This window comes from Drosophila busckii, chromosome 3R (assembly GCF_011750605.1).
Source record: "Drosophila busckii strain San Diego stock center, stock number 13000-0081.31 chromosome 3R, ASM1175060v1, whole genome shotgun sequence".
In the NCBI taxonomy this organism is placed as follows: Eukaryota; Metazoa; Arthropoda; class Insecta; order Diptera; family Drosophilidae; genus Drosophila; species Drosophila busckii.
Genome location: NC_046607.1, coordinates 1,893,041 through 1,912,409, shown reverse-complemented (window position 1 = coordinate 1,912,409; position 19,369 = coordinate 1,893,041). Strand labels below are relative to the sequence as shown.

At 38.8% G+C, this 19,369-nt stretch overlaps 7 protein-coding genes across 11 annotated transcripts; 4 read left to right on the top strand and 3 right to left on the bottom strand.

The window, feature by feature from the left end:
- Window positions 1–180: 180 nt before the first annotated feature.
- On the bottom strand, window positions 181–2,030 carry LOC108604109 (zinc finger protein 675). 2 transcript variants are annotated; one of them, XM_017993392.1, is made up of 5 exons: window positions 1,760–2,030; window positions 946–1,702; window positions 840–887; window positions 500–777; window positions 181–412 (listed from the first exon to the last, which is right to left on the bottom strand). In XM_017993392.1, exons 1-5 carry the CDS (start codon window positions 1,955–1,957, stop codon window positions 239–241), a joined length of 1,455 nt encoding a protein of 484 aa, XP_017848881.1. In that variant the 5' UTR covers window positions 1,958–2,030; the 3' UTR covers window positions 181–238. The 2 variants fall into 2 exon arrangements, with proteins under 2 accessions (XP_017848881.1, XP_017848880.1); XM_017993391.1 differs by having other exon boundaries at window positions 181–777.
- Window positions 2,031–2,305: 275 nt separating this feature from the next.
- On the top strand, window positions 2,306–3,921 carry LOC108603857 (WD repeat domain phosphoinositide-interacting protein 3). Its single transcript, XM_017993014.1, has 4 exons — window positions 2,306–2,518; window positions 2,735–2,821; window positions 2,894–3,655; window positions 3,720–3,921. The coding sequence occupies exons 1-4, from the start codon at window positions 2,452–2,454 to the stop codon at window positions 3,824–3,826; spliced, it is 1,023 nt and encodes a 340-aa protein (XP_017848503.1). The 5' UTR covers window positions 2,306–2,451; the 3' UTR covers window positions 3,827–3,921.
- A 650-nt stretch (window positions 3,922–4,571) lies between these two features.
- LOC108603856 (facilitated trehalose transporter Tret1) lies at window positions 4,572–12,559 on the bottom strand. Of its 3 annotated transcripts, none has more exons than XM_017993010.2 (7): window positions 12,490–12,559; window positions 8,655–8,803; window positions 8,345–8,464; window positions 8,204–8,289; window positions 7,922–8,038; window positions 4,969–6,357; window positions 4,572–4,908 (listed from the first exon to the last, which is right to left on the bottom strand). In XM_017993010.2, the coding sequence occupies exons 1-7, from the start codon at window positions 12,537–12,539 to the stop codon at window positions 4,669–4,671; spliced, it is 2,151 nt and encodes a 716-aa protein (XP_017848499.1). In that variant the 5' UTR covers window positions 12,540–12,559; the 3' UTR covers window positions 4,572–4,668. The 3 variants fall into 3 exon arrangements, with proteins under 3 accessions (XP_017848499.1, XP_017848501.1, XP_017848502.1); XM_017993012.2 differs by lacking the exon at window positions 12,490–12,559 and adding an exon at window positions 9,616–10,089 and having other exon boundaries at window positions 4,573–4,908; XM_017993013.2 differs by lacking the exon at window positions 12,490–12,559 and having other exon boundaries at window positions 4,574–4,908; window positions 8,683–8,745.
- Window positions 12,560–13,125: 566 nt separating this feature from the next.
- Window positions 13,126–14,374, top strand: LOC108601731 (UPF0160 protein C27H6.8). Its single transcript, XM_017989652.1, has 2 exons — window positions 13,126–13,532; window positions 13,591–14,374. Exons 1-2 carry the CDS (start codon window positions 13,159–13,161, stop codon window positions 14,327–14,329), a joined length of 1,113 nt encoding a protein of 370 aa, XP_017845141.1. The 5' UTR covers window positions 13,126–13,158; the 3' UTR covers window positions 14,330–14,374.
- On the bottom strand, window positions 14,364–15,169 carry LOC108601732 (proteasome subunit beta type-3). Its single transcript, XM_017989653.1, has one exon. It carries the CDS (start codon window positions 15,047–15,049, stop codon window positions 14,432–14,434), a length of 618 nt encoding a protein of 205 aa, XP_017845142.1. The 5' UTR covers window positions 15,050–15,169; the 3' UTR covers window positions 14,364–14,431.
- A 439-nt stretch (window positions 15,170–15,608) lies between these two features.
- On the top strand, window positions 15,609–17,097 carry LOC108601964 (E3 ubiquitin-protein ligase Iruka). 2 transcript variants are annotated; one of them, XM_017989951.1, is made up of 2 exons: window positions 15,609–15,805; window positions 15,875–17,097. In XM_017989951.1, exon 2 carries the CDS (start codon window positions 15,886–15,888, stop codon window positions 16,963–16,965), a length of 1,080 nt encoding a protein of 359 aa, XP_017845440.1. In that variant the 5' UTR covers window positions 15,609–15,805; window positions 15,875–15,885; the 3' UTR covers window positions 16,966–17,097. The 2 variants fall into 2 exon arrangements, with proteins under 2 accessions (XP_017845440.1, XP_017845439.1); XM_017989950.1 differs by having other exon boundaries at window positions 15,610–15,805; window positions 15,869–17,097.
- A 429-nt stretch (window positions 17,098–17,526) lies between these two features.
- LOC108602414 lies at window positions 17,527–19,226 on the top strand. Its single transcript, XM_017990527.1, has 3 exons — window positions 17,527–17,757; window positions 17,815–18,006; window positions 18,062–19,226. The coding sequence occupies exons 1-3, from the start codon at window positions 17,710–17,712 to the stop codon at window positions 19,043–19,045; spliced, it is 1,224 nt and encodes a 407-aa protein (XP_017846016.1). The 5' UTR covers window positions 17,527–17,709; the 3' UTR covers window positions 19,046–19,226.
- The last annotated feature ends 143 nt before the right edge of the window (window positions 19,227–19,369 follow it).

Below are 19,369 nucleotides of genomic sequence, written 5' to 3'. Positions count from 1 at the left end.
AATTGTACAATTAAAATAAATAGACAAAAAATATCATTGTAAAAAAACAAACACAGAAATATATACACAACTGTTAATTCGCGAATCGGCTGTATTCGAAATCGAAATAAAAGTTTATTGAATTCATAATTCAGTAGTTTAAGCCTTATTATCAGCGAGACAAAACTAAACTATAGTTGAGTAAAACATAGAAAACTTAACTTTAAAAAAAAATGGTGAGAAAACCTTGTTTACTTTATTAGAATGGCGCCTTGGTGTGAAGCTTTATATGGCGATTGAGTTTGATTTTTAAATTAAAGGATTTACCGCAAATATGACACTTGTACATTGTCTTGGAGTCAGTAGGATGCCCTGGGCTGTTGGAATGTAAACAATCTGCCTCAGTCAATGGGCAAACTGTTGGCTCATTAATCTGCAATGATAAGTTTTCTGCTTGGTATAACTGTTCAAGCAAATTCTCAAGTTTTTCGTCGCTGAGTGTGGAATGTGGACTATCTACCTCAGGGACCGTCAACGGGCTAACTACTAGCTTGTTAATAGACATTGGTGTGTTCTCTGATTGGTATGACTGTTGACCCGGTTCAAACTGTGGCGCTGCTAACTCCATTTGCTTTGGCATTTTATGTGTGGCTAGTACATGTGCTTCTAATTTGTCCGAATTGTCAAATATACTATCGCAAAAGGCACACTCTAATTGTATTATTTCTGGCGAGGGCGTTTGCGGTATTTCCACTGGCTGCAGAGTTACCAATGTACGTGCCAGCTCCTCCTCGTTTTCTGCAATATAAGCATATACATAAAGATATTTTATTTGCTTTTAAAGACTTTTTTAAACCTACCACGTATATGTCGGTTGAAATGCGCTTGCAGTTGCTTATTCAATATTTCTGTTGAGGTTTACAATTATATCAGTTTAAATTTATATATTTTTTAGCACACACTTACGCTTGCCACAAAAATCACATTTTGTGCGTGAATGCACGGCCAACTTGTGCTCATTGAGTGTGTCCCTGGAATTGCAAAAGAATCCACAAATTGGGCACTTGAGATGATTTTGTAGTCTATGCCACTTTATGTGATATCTGATGCGCGACTCAGGCACGTTTGTGAACTTTTTGCCGCAGATATGGCACTCACAATTCTTTAGCAGATGTATGTTGTTCATATGTTCGGTGTGCTGCTCCAGTGTTTTTGAGCCCTGCCCACATAATTTGCAGTATATACTGGTATCCACTTTAGGCGCGGGCAGGGACGGGCTGTCGTTAATTTCTACGTCATCTTCATAAGTAAACTTATAAATTTTCTTGTTCGCCTTTTCTTGTATTATTGGTTGCAGTTTGTCTACATTTTGTACCAAAAAGGCTGCCTCTGGCCGATTAATTAGCAACGCCGGTGATGGATGGCTTGGCATATCGAGCGGAACGCGCGCGGTATGCTCTTCTTTAATAGGCACATGTGGTATATCAAAAGGAGCCCAAACATTCTGGCTACCGTCATCTTCACCGCTTTCTTCGTCACTGTCCAAATAAACGAAACCGCAGAAACTCTGCTCCTTGGGCATATCTATTTCCTTTTTTATAAATGTTGCTTGATCATAATGCACCTGGGCCTCCAAACAGCACCGCTTAAATTTGAGCAACCTTTTAAATTCTGATGTACAAGCCGAGCAGATTTGCTGGGATCGTCCGTCGTCTGGATTTACCTATCATAGAGTAAATGTCAAAAAGAAAAGCCAAGCATAATTGTAAAAGTAGTATACCCCAAGGTTCCATTCATTCATCTGTTGTACTACTTCTGACATCTCACAACCATTTATTCCATCGACGGCTCCTAATTCAGAAGCTTGAAATATTGGCGTCATGTGTGTTGTATTGTACATGTAGTAAATGCCGCAAGTACGACAGACTTCCATGTTTTGTTCGGCATCCTCTATGAGCTCGAGATTTTGAAAATTCATTGTAGAGCGATACAATACCAATCCGGTCAAATACTGGCTTGAAAATTTTGCATTTAATAGCAAGTGTTTTGTTTTTTTTTTGCTGTTAAAATAATTTTAAGACGGTTATGGATGACAGTGTGTTTTCTCAGTAAATAAAGCTTGAGCTGATTAAATTACAGAGATTGTTTTTGGTCAGAACGTTAAAAATTTGAATTGTAAATCAATTAGGCGCTTAAAAAGTTTAATAAATCAGAAAGACTGGTTAACATAATAAACATTATTCTCCCTGGATTTATATACATTTACCAACACTATTTTCTTACAGATATTTTATACCCGTGACAAGTAGCAGCTTATTCACAATAACTAAATTGTAACAAAAACAACAAACTCACAAAAAAAAAACAGCAAGAAAATAAATACAAATCATTGCGCAGTTTAAGCTTAAGATTCTTATCATAGCCGCTGATAAACTTGGACTTGGACTTGACGTGAAGTGAAACGTCTTAATTATGAATTTAACGGAGCAAAATCCGTACGGCAATGGCTTGCTCTATGTTGGATTTAACCAGGACCAAGGTATGCGATAATGCACACATGCATTTATGTGTTCATACATATGTATATACAAATGTAGTACATTTAGTTAACTTGCATGTGTATTAAGGAATATATGTATAATTGTGTGTCAGTTTACTTTGTTGTTTACGTATTTATAAGCACGAATCTTTATCGTGCCCAAATAATACTATATTTACTTTATGATTCATTTCTAATTTAACATTTACATTGCAGGATGTTTTGCTTGCGCCACCGACACTGGTTTTCGGGTATACAACTGTGATCCACTGAAGGAAAAGGAGCGGCAATATTTTCCCGAAGGTGAGTAGTGTTAATTTATTTCCCATGCCCTTAAAAAATAATTTCATTTTACATTGTGATATGCGGTTTCAGGTGGTCTCAGCCATGTAGAAATGCTGTTTCGCTGCAATTACCTGGCGCTGGTTGGCGGTGGTATAAGGCCTCTTTATCCGCCCAATAAAGTAATTGTATGGGATGATTTAAAAAAATCGCCAGCCATATCACTGGACTTCAATCAGCCAGTGCGAGCAGTACGTCTAAGACGTGATCGTATTGTCGTTGTACTGGAGGGTGTTATCAAGGTGTACACATTCACACAACAGCCGCAGCAACTGCATGTATTTGAGACCAGCGCCAATCCTAATGGCTTGTGTGTATTGTGTCCGCACAGCAATAAAAGTCTACTCGCATTCCCTGGTCGACGCACTGGCCATGTACAAATCGTTGATCTTGCCAATACAGAGCGTGCGCCGTTGGAGGTGATTGCTCACGAGGCGGCAGTCAGTTGCATTGCACTTAATTTGCAGGGCACACGCTTGGCAACTGCTGGCGAGAAGGGCACTCTTATACGCATTTTCGATACGGATAATGGCAAGAAAGTGTCGGAGCTAAGGCGCGGTAGCAATCATGCAAACATATTTTGCATCAATTTTAATCATCAGTCGACAATGATTGTTGTTGCCTCGGACCATGGAACAATACATGTCTTCAATTTAGAAGACAACAAGCCGCGAGAGTCATCGCTGCCGATAATACCCAAGTATTTCTCAAGTCAATGGAGTTTTGTGAAATTCTCCATACCGCAGGGACCTCGTTGCATTTGTGCCTTTGGTGCCGACTCCAATTCGGTTGTGGGTGAGTGCAGCAATATGAATACAAAAACTATCGCATTAAAACAAAAATCTTGCATCGGTTTTAGCTGTGTGCGCGGATGGACACTACTATAAATTCCTATTTAATAACAAAGGCGAATGCAGTCGCGACGTGTGCACCCAGTTTTTAGAGCTGCAGGATGATGAAACTTAGATGATTTACAAACGCAATTGGGGCGCTTGTTATGCATCTAAAATTAATAATTATTAATTAATAATTATTTACATTAACATACATACATATATATATATACATGTGTTATACAACATTATAGCTAAGCATGCTTTAAACGTACGTTACGTTGGACTTGGGTTAAACTCTACATAACATTACACATTACAACAAGAACGAATTAAAGTTGGGCGCATCCAACTTCTTAATACATTTTGACTAGGGCCTCTCACATATATACACACTTAAAAGCTTATGCGTCAGTGCACATATTGTCAGCAGCAAAGTTTAACTGCTACGTCGGCAGCGAGATTTGGATTACGCGCGAGCAAGGGCGTGAAGTTTTCTATCCGATCGCTCTGTTAGACATCGGTCGGTCATGCTCTCGACTAGTGTGTGCTGAGTTTAAAAGAAATCCGTTAAGTGTTGTATTGTGTTCGTGAATTGGTTATATTCAATTCAACCGGTTGTTCTTCGATTTCACCGGGGGCAGTGGAGAAGAAATTAATATTTCCAAAAGAAAAGCAAAAAGTGTACCTACCTATATATACATTCATACCTAATTTGGTACCTTTAGCTCTTATAGTCTCTAAGTTCGACATTGCTTGTCGAGCTGATCAAGAATATGTATACTTAATAGGGTGCCACGCCTCTTTCTATCTATTGCACATATTTGCACGACAGTCTGCTGTTAGAGTGTATATCAAAGTCTGTCACACTTGTTTCACATAAAACTAGTTAAGATTTTACTTTATTTCTTGTAATTAATACTAATGTTTTTAGCTGTTGGAGGGACTAATATTGTTGGCTATGCTGCGCCACGCCTAAAGGTGTGTGGTATTGTTACTCTCCTCAAAGGCCGGATTTGTGTGGCCTGGCGCAAAGTCGCTCTGCTGCAAATGAATAATCTTAGCCTGTTGCTGTGTGCTAATCGGCACATGCAAATTTTGTAGATTATCCAGTTGTATAGCATTTTGATTTTGTGGTTTTTCAAGTGACGCCGCTGGGGGTTGCTTGCTAAAGAGATTTACACTGGATTTCTTGGAGAAGTGCGCTTCAATTTCCTGTAAAAAATAAACCATTCAGTAAGCTTAGACTGTAGTCTAAAACTGTTTTCTACTTACTGCAAGAGTGCGTCCCTCAGTTTCAGGCAGCGTAAAATACAGCACAATGCAACCAACAATGGCCACTGTGCCATAGAAAGCAAAGGTGCCCGGCAAGGTCAAGGCGCTTAGCATGACCAGAAATAGTTTATTGGCCAGAAAGCCAAATACATAACCAATGCCGCCTGAAAATCCTGAAGCGCTGTTGCGTATATCAGCTGGAAAGACTTCACCGATCAGCACCCAGGGTATCATTCGTATGCCCAAATGGGAAAAGAAGGCCGACAGCAGCAAAAGAATAAGCGGCACCCAAACCAAATAATTGCGCTCCTGCTTGGGCACCGTTAGCAGCAGCTCCTCCACAATAGGTGGCTTAGGTGTAGCCGGACTTAGTATCGCTGACGCCAAAGTTGACTGTTTTGTGCTTACAACTGACAATATCGTTGTGGATTCCAGGCCTAGTTCATCAGGCGGCAATGTGCTCTCTAGCTCCCGCTTCTCGCGTGTTCCTGCGTTTATTGTTGTATCCAAAAAGCTCATGCTGGTGGTGGTGTCCATCTCCAGTTCTGGCAGCAGCGTGGTTAAAATCTGCTCCTGCTGTTGCTGCTGCTGCTCATCTGCAAATATTTTCGATATATTTGCCTGGGAAATGATGCTCTCCTTGGGTACAATAGCTGAGGCATTCACCACCACATTGTTGACTGCAAAGCCGGGCACATCGTTCAGAAAATGTGCATAGGTGGCAGTACCAAAGAAGCAAAGACCCGTGCCCACAGTTGAGACAAGCACCAATGGACGCTTGCCCGTGAAATGTATAAGAATAACGCCCATTATGGTTGCCAGCATCTCTGCCACTCCGAGCAGTATGGTGGCGTGGTATTTGTTCATCGGCGCTTTTAGCGTATGGAATATCTGCACAGCGTATGTTTGCAGCGGCGTCTTGCCGGAAAAGTGACCTGTGAAGAAGGTGAAGGCCACAAGCAAGAATGGCGCAATAAAAGTGCGCTTGCGCCACATATGCAGGCGCATTTTCAAGGTGCGACGCTGACCTGGTATCACACCATCCGCCGCATCTGAGATAGCCTTTTGTGTGATTAGCTCGTCGTAGAGTTGATTGAACTCCGTCTCGATCATGTGCTCTGGCACCCAGCCACGGAGCCATTGCAGCGCCTTAACTGCCTCACGAAAACGTTGCTCACGAATCAACCAGACCGGACTCTCGGGCACAAAGCACAGTAGAACTATGCTTATCACTGGAAAGGCGGCACTTACGGCTGCCACAGTACGCCAATCCATTAGAGAGCCGAGTATGAATTGTATAAACACGCCGGTTATAACACAGGTGGTGCCCAGTGCTGACAGTATACCACGATACTTGGGTTGCGTAATCTCGGCCACATATGTGAGCACCTGCAATAAAAAGTTGAAGTTCATTAGCGGCCGCATCACTTGACATTTATGTACTTATATATGTATATGTTTGGATTTGCACTCTACTAACGTCTACTTGCCACATTAAATGACATTTGAAGGCGAGATTCAAGTGCTTTTGTGTTTACCACTTGCGCATGATCGTATCTTATGTGAGCTTATCCATAATTAAATCAAATACATAGTAATATGTATTAGTTAAAATCTCCATCGATTTTTATTCAAACCTATTCATAAAGGACTTTTGGTTTTATTTCTAATTGATTTTAAAATAATTAAAAAGTTTTTCAAAAAAACAAATTTGGCATTTTTTCAAGATGTATCTAGAATTCTCGCAACTTCAGCAAAGTACAAATAAAACAGATTTTTGCCTAACCAGCAAAGAGAAACACATTAGTGCCGCTTAAGATTTTAAATAGGCATTAACTATCCGTTTCAATATTTACGAGTAGGTTTGCATACATAATAAGTAGTTGAGGCACACGATTTGCCAATGGAAGTAATATTTTGGGTATCTTTGCTTTATATGACAGGCACTTATAATGTAAGAGGATATCTATATAAGACAAAATGGCAGAATTATAAAACACGCTCGCCACTGATTACGCCAAATGCATTGCCAGATTACTGCGATGCTGCACTTTGTCCTAAAGGTGTGCGTCACGTTGCCTGCAACAATCCGTTCGTAAGTTGTTTCCTTAAATCCAGAACATTTACCCAAATCAAACACCGCATTACTTTAAGTGGGGTCAAAAGTGCAAAAAACCACGTGAAGGTATCAATATGGAAAAATATAAGAGTATCATTATTGACGGGCATAATAAGTTCCGACGCGCAATTCAAGACGGTAAACACGAGATAAAAAGAGCCGCTTCCCTGCCAGCACTTACTTGGGACGACGAACTTGCCACACTGGCAATGCGAGCTGTTAACTTTTGTGAAGAACCAAAAATTGCTGACTGTGCAAATACAGCGCGTTTTCCCCATGTGGGTCGATACCAATATAGCACGATATTGAGACCAGTAAGAACAAGAGGTATTTTGAGGCGTTGGAAATATTCGTTGCCTATGCAGATTGTTCACTTCCGAAATGAGAGTTTGCGAAGCTTTCCACCAAATCCGAATCAAGTCGAATCAAATATGGGGAGTCTTATTTTTCATAAGACGACCCTGTTTGGATGCGGCATGATAACTTTGTTAAAATATGGTATCACCTATTTACAGTGCTTATATAATGAGCAGCCCAAGGCTGGTGATACAATTTATAATATTGCCCCGGATAAACCTTAAAAATTTCAACAACGATTTGTTATAAATTCCAAAAAACAGAGAATAAATAATAAAAACTAGCTAATGATGCATTATTTGCTGTAAAATCAACTATTCCAAGCTATAAAGACAAGCTATGAAATTATCAACAAACTTTTGTGTTCAATTAACAGAAGGCAATAAACCAAAGAAGCAATTGTCTATGAGTACAAGGTTAAAAGCTTAAACAATTAGAGAATTGCTCAGTTGGTTAGCTCGCAACGCGATCACTTACAGGTGCCTCCATCAAGCCGCCGCCGAGGCCAGCCAAGCATAAAGCCGCATAAAGATGCTCCGTGCGCGTTGAGAAGTGAAACAGTAGCCAAGCAGCCAGTATGGGTAAATTGACAAACTAAAAGTGTCATCGGATACAAAACAAATACAAACATTAGAACAAAAGATCACGTGTTATGCATAAACAATGATCCTCAAATTTGCAATTTAAAGTTCAGTGTGTTAATGTGCCAATGCTTTGCGGTTGACAGAGATCGCATCTGATTATAAGCAGTTGGCTTACCTGCATAGCTCGTCGTTTGCCCATCGGTTGGGTCAGCATTCCTGAGAAGATGCAGCCCAGTGGCACACATATCAAGTTAATGGAACCTGTTGTAAGTCAAATTTAATTCAGGCATACATACATTGTAGTTACTTTACTTACTAAACCAGGATACTTCATTTTTGCTAAGCACTATGTCGCTGCCGTTCCCCCCGCTGCGTCCCTCTCCGCCCTGTATGGCGGGTATCACAATTGTTGGAAAGCCCAAGGTCATGCCATAGCCTAAGCATGAAAAATGTAATATATACATTAGGAATACAAATTTAAATTCACTTGGGAAATTTTGTGGAAATTTTAACAATGATAAGCAATAAATTAGCGTTGCACACGTTGATAAAATCAATTTCTCAAGCAAGTTGCAAGTTTTAAATTTTCCACATTATCAAATGTAAGGCATGAATGAATTATTTACCGAATAACAAGGTGTTCTTAATACTAACAGCTAGAAACTGTGGCAGCGCACTACGAAAATTACTAATTTCCAAATCTTTAATGGCCGAAATGCGTCGATTGTTGTTATTGTTGCCATTTTGCATAAATAAGGGACGATCATTCACAGCGCTAAAAGTAAATACAAACAAACATAAATTGTGTTATTCTCTACATGCATATGTATGTGTAAATTTATTATTAAGCTCTGCATAAAAAAAGGATTCGGAATTTGCATAAGTTAGTCCGCTATGTCACTCTGTCTGCTTATGTAAATTATCCTTCTACATGGATAATATTCAGTTTGGAATTTCGAGCTTTCTCTCTCCTCCTTCAGTTGCTCCCCACAGTTTAAAATATAGTATATTGTTTCAAATTAAGTATATGTAAGAGAGATCTATGTAATTTCATTTCCGTTTTTGGAATATGGTGTGCGGGTTGTGAATGAAACTGACTCTTCATATAGGTCTAGTCACCAACAATGTTGTTCCATTTGCATTACCAACTACTCCTTGCAATAACAACTCCGAGTACTCAGTACGGATTACAACAGACTTTATTGTTTATTTAACTGAAAGGCCTCGACTTTGAATCTCAAGCGGTGTATTTGTTATATTTTTTAAAAATTAATAACTAACATTAAACCAGAATTGATTAGGTTTTGCCTTTTTCCCAATCCTTGCAATAAATGGGTTTGTTTACATTCCTAATAAATTAATGCCAATTTTTTTTAATTTTTAAGAAAGTATTTAATTTAATAAATGTTAAATACGTGTATATTCTCATTCATTTGGCGTCGACTGTCAATTATCCCTATTTATAGAGTCTTACACTGTCATCGGCACTACCCCTTCTTTAAGAACAATAAAGCCTTCTTAACTTTTGCTAATTTGTTCCAATTCTTATCTACTTATTTTATGTTCAAAATGTTTTGTGTATTTTACCCATTTTTCTCGGCGCTAACAGCTGATTTGGCATTGAACACCATAACGTATAATTAACGCCGTTTTTATATTTATTTTATGTATTGTTCTTGTTTATACTGCTGAAGAGCGTAACATTTGCTTGCAGAGCAGTATAAATTTAAAAAAGTATATCAAGAAATGATTATTATCAGTTATTCAGCATTCGTAGCTTTCTTTATTGCCACAGCTTTTTTTTATATTTTGGTTATTTATTTCACTTTTTGGGTTTGCTTATTATTCGTCTTTTGTTGTCACAAATTGTAACTACGTGTTAATATGCGCGAATTGTTAATAATTTCTTTTTGCCAGTTTTGTAAACGAAGCTCACGTGGGAGCCAACAAATTGTTTATAGCAATTAGCCAACAATATTAATTAGAAAGATCGAAAAAAGTTCAATGTGTGCCTTAAAATTTTATTTATAAATGGAGACCATAGGCGCAAACATTTGTATATATATAGTGCACATATATGAAAGCTGTAAAAATAAACAGGTAAATATATTTTACGCATAAACCAGTTAACTTTACGAAATGTTTAACTCACACACTTAACATCTCAGGGCTTTCACCTACACACCCAAGATGTTTTTGCATTTTTATTATCTTTTAAATAGCCGCAGGCTATAAGCTTAATTTATGGCCGAATATATTTGTATATACAAATATTTGTTTTGTTTTTCGTTTGCTTTCATAGGTATCTTTGGTGCTATGAGCTAGCTGACACACACTTTAGTCTAATATTTCCACCGATCGAAAAATCGAATCGGAGTTCCTTTTTTAAAAAAAAAAAAAACTTGTTTTATTACGTATACAACCAGTAGGAAGCTTACTAGTCACAACTATTCCAATTATTTAAAACAAATTCTAAATGCCAATTGTTAATGCAAATGTGAGAAACCGTAACCGGAATCACCAAGAGTTGGTTATTAACGTAAATCTTAAATGCGGCGCGCTGCAGCCTTATTTCTAGGACTCTAGAAGTTAAATATAGGTAGCACTGGCACTGGTACTGGCACGACACGACGGCGACAAATTTAAAATCTTTATATTGCACTTGAACTTTTAATAGGCCTTAAATGTTGCGCGTTGTACAGTTAAAACCAAACTGAACATATGTGCCTGTATGCGCGCGACTGTGTATTTGCTCTAAGCGCAGCTTACAAAACAATGCCCTAGCAGCAACGGCAACAACAACGGCAACAGCAAAGCTTCTCTCAAAAAAGCACTCTCACTCACCCATACAATAACGCTACCCCTCTCTGCTTATTATTGACAGCGCTGCTGCTGCTGCTGTTGCTGCTATTGGAATTGGTTGGTCAAAAATATTTACTAACACGAGTAGTTCGCGTAGTACCTGTTGTATAAATTTCCATAACCAAAGCCAAACTATATGTAGTATACATTACATTTTGGTTTTAACAGATGCATAAGAAGAACAATAATATGAACATGAGCATTGGATTCATTTTTGAAAAGAAGAAGCACCTTCAGATATTTAAATTTGGAAAAAGTAAAGAGATGCCTGCTTTGATTTAAAACAATGTGCACAAAATTTTCTCCGTGCTCCCCTTTTTATGCCCCCTTGAATGTCAGAGCTTAATAGAATAGTTAAATACACGCATATACCTATGTACGTATGCATAGTGCAATGCACACAAAGTACAACAATAATAACAACAAAATGCCAACATTCTTATTTTTACATTATGTACCGCTGTAAACAGACTGAAACCGGCTTCTATAGTTATCCTATATATAGATACTTACAATTAGATTTAAAGCATACATAAATAAAATCAATTGTGTCATAATACACGCACACAGACACACTCGTGTGTGTACATTTTGTACTTGCTGTTTTTTGTTATTGTTGCCTAACAAAGCTGCACAGCTTGTTTGACGAAATCATATACAAAGCTGCTTTATAGAATAGAACGACAATTTTAAAGAATAAAACTGCAATAATAGTAACTGACAAAAGAAATTGAAACCGGTTTCAAAATAAATTACCAATTTACTATAGCAACAAGTAACTTTCGCTTAGGTAATGCATAGGCTCTGCATGCTCTGTATATTTTTCTCACACTATTTTAAATATTATAATTTGTTTATTGTTAAGGTTAAGGTTAGTTTGCAAAATAAATGGATACTATTGAGAGGTGCTAGAAATTATATGACACAGGTGTCATTATTTACATATCAACAGCAAATATCAGACACGAATAATGCACGTAAGCTTTAATAGCTTCTCCATAGCTTATCATCACAAGAGACAATGCTATCGTTCCACTTTATTGTAATTTGGATTTGCGTTTTGTTTTGAGTAAGAAAAGTGTTTGAAACTGGTTTGCTAGTAGCTTCAGCTTAAAATTTTTTTTTTCTGTTTTTACTGTTTATTTATACATACGCACACATATTTCCGTTACAACGTTTGAAGTTATTACTTTCCGAGCTCTACGTATATCGAAGGTCATGGGACGCGGCAACACAATGTGCATGAACAATTTCAATTAAACGGTTTTTGGCGGCTGCGCCAACACACGTGATCGTTGCAGGTGATTTATGTTTGTATTTTTACAAACACACATAAACATATAAACGCCAGAATATATAATTGCTGTAGTATGCTGTCAGCCACTTTGAGAGTAATACATGTTTCCCACTGTACAATTAACGGAAATACGAAATTTTAATAATTTAAGGCATTATCCGATTACATAAGCAAACACACGGAGCTTAATTTTTTACCGCACAAAACTGTAACTTAACAATTTTAGCATGAATTTCATTTTCTTTTTATTGATAGTATCAATTTGATACTATAGTAAATATGTACTTGAATTTGAAACATACATTGAGGGTATTTGCCGACTTATGTTTCTGCGCAAGCGTGCCTCTGCCATTCTGTTGTAGTTCCCGTTACTTTTAAATATTAATAACCATGTGCTCCTTTTCAACTGTACGGGGCAACTAAAAGACTGTCCAAAGTTTATTTCGTACCTTTGTGAATTTTGAATACAGACCGAAATCGCACTAAGCGAAGCAATAAATATTTTGTTTAACAAATTAGCGATATACTGTTGATTGGAAACTAATACAAACGCACATTAGTACGCCCATAAAATTGGTGACCGGGCTTTGCATGTGTGGAAATCTTTAGGTGATGTGAGTAACAATTCAAAATTTTCAAATTAAAGCATTTGTTACTAAAACTAAACTTAGATTTACAGTTTAAATTTAACCACCTTTTTATTAAAAAAAAACTGCCTTCTTGACATTGCCTCAAAAGCGACGCATTTTTTGCAGTCACACAATAAGTATACGTATTGACTTTAAAATACCACAGCTTTTTGTGCTCACAGATACATGGTCACACGTACGCATAGGACTCTAAATTTGAATTTGCACACTTTTGGCAAAAAGCACTAAAAAATACCAAATATATACACATTTACGTATGCATGTTAATGACTGAGCGTGTAATTTCAGTCTTCGTCAACAGCTGTTAGAGTTTTTGATTTAATGCTCCCGCGTGTTTTGCACACAATTCGGAAACAGCTTTATATATTTAATCCTACAAGATATATAGTAAAAATGAGCGCAGAGGAAGCAACACCCCCAAAACGCAGTATGCCAGCGGTTATTGGGACGCACTCAGGAACCTTTCACTGTGATGAGGTTGTAGCTTGTTTTATGCTCAAACAATTGCCCGAATATGAAAATGCTGAAATATTCCGTAGCCGAGACGATAAAGCACTACGAGAAAAATGCGACATAATTGTGGATGTAGGCGGAGAGTTTGATCATGCCAAGAAATGGTACGATCATCATCAATTGTCGTTTACAGATACATTCAACAGTGTGCGACCGGAGTTCAAAGAGGAATTCAGTATTAGGTAAGAGTTGAACATGTCGATGAAACTCCATATGGCTATTGAATTGTATATTTTGCAGACTAAGCAGCGCGGGCCTAATATACTGTTTCTACGGCGAGCGTGTAATCCAAAGTATTTTGCAGCGGGAACGTAAGATCCAATTGTCGCCTGAAAACCTAAGGATGGCATTTGTACAAATCTATCGCAATTTCATAAGTGAATTGGATGCCATTGACAATGGAGTGCCTATGTTCGAGGGTGGCGAGCCACGCTATAAGATATCGACTCATTTATCAGCACGCATTGGCAAACTAAACCCATCTTGGCAGGAAAAAAATGTTGATGTTGATGAGCGCTTTCATCAAGCCATGTCCTTGGCGGGTAATGAGTTTGTCGAAAACGTATTGGAGGTTGTGTGCTCCTGGATAGCAGCGCGCGATCATGTTCGCCATGCATTAGAGCAGGCTAAAACTGTACATGCTAGTGGAGAAATTCTGTTGCTAGAACAGTTTTGTCCGTGGAAAGCACATTTAGCGGATTTGGAAAAGGAGCTAAAGCTGGAGGGTGTACCCAAGTTGGTCATATTCAATGATGGCACCAGTTGGCGTGTGGCTGGGGTGCCTATAACGCCAAGCAGTTTCTTGGGACGCAAGTTTCTGCCCACGCCCTGGCGTGGATTGCGAGATGAGGAACTAAGTCAAAAGGCAAACATAAAAGACTTGGTTTTTGTTCACCACACTGGCTTCATAGGTGGTGCCAAAACAAAAGAGGCTGCTATGGCCATGGCGCAAAAAAGCATGGAATATGCTGATGAATAAGCGTAGTCCTTACACATTCAATAAATTCCAGCTATACTGATCCTAACAAATTTTATTTGTGTTTCTTTACCATTTTAAAGTGTTTTTTTTACAAAATTATGCTTAATCCATACGCGTTTTGAGCGAGCGTTCCGTAATCTTGTCCTTTTCGATAATGTAGACCGTTGCACCCCAACCACTCATAGCATCGCGATCAAATGCATTCACCATTGACTGAGCAATGACCTCAAAAAGCTGATCCGGCTCCAGGTCTGGGCGCCATAATGTTTCGCACATTCCGTACAGCTGCTCAGCACAAGTGCCAGCCACTACGAAGTCATCAGGCTCATTAGGACATCCTATGAGATCCATGTTGCAAATAAATGGTTTCATTGTCTTTGGATCCAAGCCAGCCACCACCGGCTCAATAAAGTACGGTCCGAAGCGGTGCTCGTAAAGAAAACTTGACAACATTGCAGAGAAAGGTTTGGGTGCCATCTCTCTATTCTCTTTTGTTTCATAGACATTTTTCCGGAACATCAGACGGTCCCGCACGGTTAGTATATCAGTCTGCAAGCCAGTCAAACCCAGGAACATGCGAGGGGCAATGTGGAACACCTTCTTGAAATCTGTAGAAATTGTTTGTGCCTGCACACCAAAGCGATGATCCGTAGCAATGGCCACGCAGTCCTTGCCGCGCATAGCGACGACGCAACCTCCATTGTAAGCTAAAATGGACATTATGACTATGCTTTAATATTTGTTTGAGTTCGACAAATAAAACTTGTAAAATGCAAACGCCGCTTCGAAGATGACTTTTTGTTTCTGCGTGTAGACGGCGTTGCCAGACTGCCAACGAGAAAAAGTGCTTAATTTGACAAGTAATTTTAAATTGAAAAGCTATCGAGACAAAGTGATCGGTGTAGAGTTCCAAACAGTTTTAAGAGAGTTTAGTAAAAGTCCACCGAATTAATTATGATGAGTTTCATTTAATAGCTATTTCTTATGTATAGTTTCATATTTGTACAGCTTAACTCCATTTAAAATTATTTACTTTTACCGTATTCATGGTAGCTCTGGTTTAGTATTAAGTACTACATTTATTGTAAACTACCAATAAAAATACAATTTGGTATGTTTATTATATTAATTGTATTAATCTGATTATTTCATTAAAGCAATACACCTCAATTCATCTAAAAGTCGCTATTTTTGTATGGCAGATGAGTCAGTTGACACTAATTAGCGAGTATTAAATGTATCTGGTCAATTGGCGCAGCACACTGTCATCCACACGAGAATTAAGTCAAATAAAAAAAGGCCTACCGAAATGTGCGTGATATCAAAGGTGTACAAAATTTAACATTAAAAACAACAACACTAAATGTTTCACTGGCTACTGAGCACCAAATTGTTCCACTGCACGCGTCCTTGTTTTGAGGAATCAATAAATTAACAAGCAAAGCAACAACGACAATTGAAACTTGTGGCAAATAGGTAAGCCGACCGCAGCTTGCACAACAAATATAAGGTGAAAATTACAAATTCATAAATACCAAGAACTAGACGAAACTAGAATGGCAGAAGCAATGGTTGTAGAGGAGCGGACGGCGACGCCGAAGCGTTTCTTTTGTCACATGTGCAATGTGGAAATTAACATTCCGAACACCGACTACACTTGTCCGCTGTGCTCAAACGGATTCGTTGAAGAACTGCCAGCCAATGCGCCTGAATTGTCAGCTTCCACCTCTAATAGCGCCTCCATAAGTGATGCCGGTAACATAGGTACCAGTTTTAGTCCCGGCGGTAGTGGTATCCTCAATGTTGAGTCTTTAAGGAACGACATTGTGTCACTGCTTAGCATGCGAAATGTGCCCAATCTGGAAATAACTATTGAGCCCAATCGCCGGCATGTCTTGGGTTTGGGTAGCGGTGGTGGTGCGGCAACTCCTGGCAGCAACATTGGCGGTGGACGCGTGCGACCTGCAAATCTGGATCGTTTGGATAATGTCTTGTATGATTTTCTGCAGAGTTTGCCATTGTCAGGTGCTACTGCCGAAATTGTAGCCGGGCCTGGAGGCAGTGTTGGTACTGGAAATTCGCATATGTTTTTTATGGGCAATCCAGGTGATTATGCTTGGGGAAGGGAGGGTCTAGATACAATTGTTACTCAGATGCTTAATCAAATGGAGACATCTGGCCCGCCGCCGCTATCCACGCAGCGCATCAACGAAATACCAAATGTAAAAATCAGTGCCGAAGAAGTAGAACGCAAAATGCAGTGCTCTGTTTGCTGGGATGATTTTAAGTTGGATGAATCCGTACGCAAGCTACCCTGCTCGCATCTTTATCACGAGAATTGTATTGTGCCATGGCTGAATCTACACAGCACCTGTCCCATCTGCCGCAAATCGCTGGCCAATGACGATGATACCGAAGGCACCGACGAGGACTATGTCTGGTTGAACAATATGGTGGAGACCGCCAATAGGTCCAGAGCTCAATCAGCACAGAGCAATACATCTAGTCAAACAACAACAACAACAACAGCCGCCGCAGCAGCACCAGCAGCAGCATCGCAGTCGGCAACAGCTGCAGCTCCCAATCAGCTCAACAACGTGTTCACTTTTGATGAAGACAATATGAATTTGGACTAATTCCATCTGTGGAAGAGTCGCTTGTAGGCTACGATTGAACGAGCATACGAAACCTGATATTCAAAATTCAACCTAGCACACAAAATCCAAAACCGTTTCTTATATTCATAAAATTTTTCCTAAAAAATATTATAAATACGTACATACATTATTTATTTTGCTGTTGTCTAATGCGTCAAGGTTGGTAAAATACATTACAAAAAAAGTATAATTTAAAATCTTTGCCTCATGTAAAATGTTGGAATGTACCAAACGAATAAATATGCTTGCAGACTATACCCACATATAAATACATATATGAATACAATTTACAATGCTAAGTAATACGAATGTTTAGTTACAATATTAACTTGCGCTTTATTTATTACAATTGCAGATATTACTTATATACATGTATAATTCAATAAATAAACTAGTTACTAGTTTTAAAACTCAATTTGTAATGCTAATAATGCAGCTTGTGAAATTTAAGAATCACAAACATTTAATAAAACAAATAAAACAAGCTTTATTTGTCATTATGCTACATTTAGTTTGAAGATTGCAAAGTGCTGGCGCCTTAAGACAAATTTTTGGGCATAAATCAGCTGTTTCGGTTAGCCAATTGGCACTACGTGGCAACGCCATGTAAAAAGTTTATTGATGCAGCGACAATTGTTGTTGTTAAAAGTAGGCGCTAATTTAAAGCAAAGTAATTGTTAATAACTGAAATTTGAATGCTGCGGTTGCAGAGCGCATACAAAAATGGCAACTATAAGCAAGAATTTTGAAATATTGCAGCTGACAGAAGTGGTAAATTGACATAATCTTTAAAAATGTAAGTTATGGTAAAAACATATGAAAATGCAGGTGCGTGAGCATTATATGCGCTACTTGGAGCGCCAACTGCAGGAAAATGTATGTGCCTGGGCGGCCTCGTCCCGAAATCATCATAAGCCCACAGCTTGGGCATGCATTACGCTCAGCGTAAAAACTTTGGAATCGCGTGCACTTAAAGCATGTCAAGCGGCATTATTATATCAGCGCGCCATGATCAAGATGGTAATATTAATACTCCATAAATGTTAGATTTAGCTACAATTGTTTGTTTATTCAGATAGCTGCTGTGCGGCGTAATACTCAGGAATGTCGATTAGCTGACTCACTTTTTAAAAACATGCAGCAGGAGCAGTCTCTTGGACAGGATGAAGAGACATTGCAGAAGCTTGACAACAGTCGCAGCACAAAACAGTTTGTCGATAAAGCAACACAAACACTGCAAGACATAACAAATAACGATAGTTATGCAAGCTACACGCTGGGTGAGAAAATGGATTTGTTCCAAAGAAAATTCCTAACGCATGAGAGTCAAAAAGAAGAACCGCCGATTGAAGTTAACGGTGAGGCAAGAACGCCAATATTAAGCACAGAGGATACAGTGGCACAAGAGCTGGCAAAACTCTTTGATGACGAACCAACCGATCTGAATGCCATATTTGGCATTGAAGTGCAGGCAACAGCAACAGGGGCAACCCAACTGCCTTACTCAGAGCCAAGGCCCGCCGACGTCAAGGCAGCGCAAGCATCACCCACAACGCCGCAACCAGCTTCACATAGAAAAACTCATATAGATCTAAGAAGTAGTCGGTGGCCCTGCGAGCTCTATGCCCAACGTCGCCTGCTGAGTGCATGTTTGGTGCGTCTGCTAGATGCCGACTGGCGTTGCGAGCACTCCCTGCGTTATAAATTCAATTTGCTTTTTGGCGAAGACAGCGATGATGAATTTTCCACACAGATAAGTAGTCCTAGCATTGATTTGGTTGATGAGGTGCTGCTGGCTAGCTGCATTCTACGCATACGCCCGTGGATAGTGCGGCATCTGATGCCGCCACTACAAGAGGGTCTCATTGGCAATCGCTTTTTGTTTAAGAAACTGGCCAAAACGTTAGCCCACAATATTGTCCTAATCAATCCATATGCTTCCGAACAGCATGTCAAGCTGGCTATAGAACATATGTTCTGCATGCTACCCAGAGGAGTACAAAGCGCGTTGGATTTGGATATGATGCCAGGGTTAGTCGTTGATAGGTTTGAGTGTTAGGGAAGCTTTATGCTTGGTTACTAAAATCGCAATTCTAAAGCAATAAAACGTCATATATACACTTTCCGTAGTTGTTAAACCCGAAGGGTTTTCTAGTCTAGCAGTTTGATAAAACGTACTCGCACGCACCAAATTTGTATTCGTAAAAAATACAAACCAAATTGTTTTAGAACATAAAAATACGTGGAAATATTTAAATTTTGTTGTTTGTTTAAATTATAATTAATTCAATGATTACAATAATTATTTCTGCACATCTCGGTTCAGTTTTTTTTTTATAATTATATAAATTTTAATATATTTAATAAACGATACATATAATAT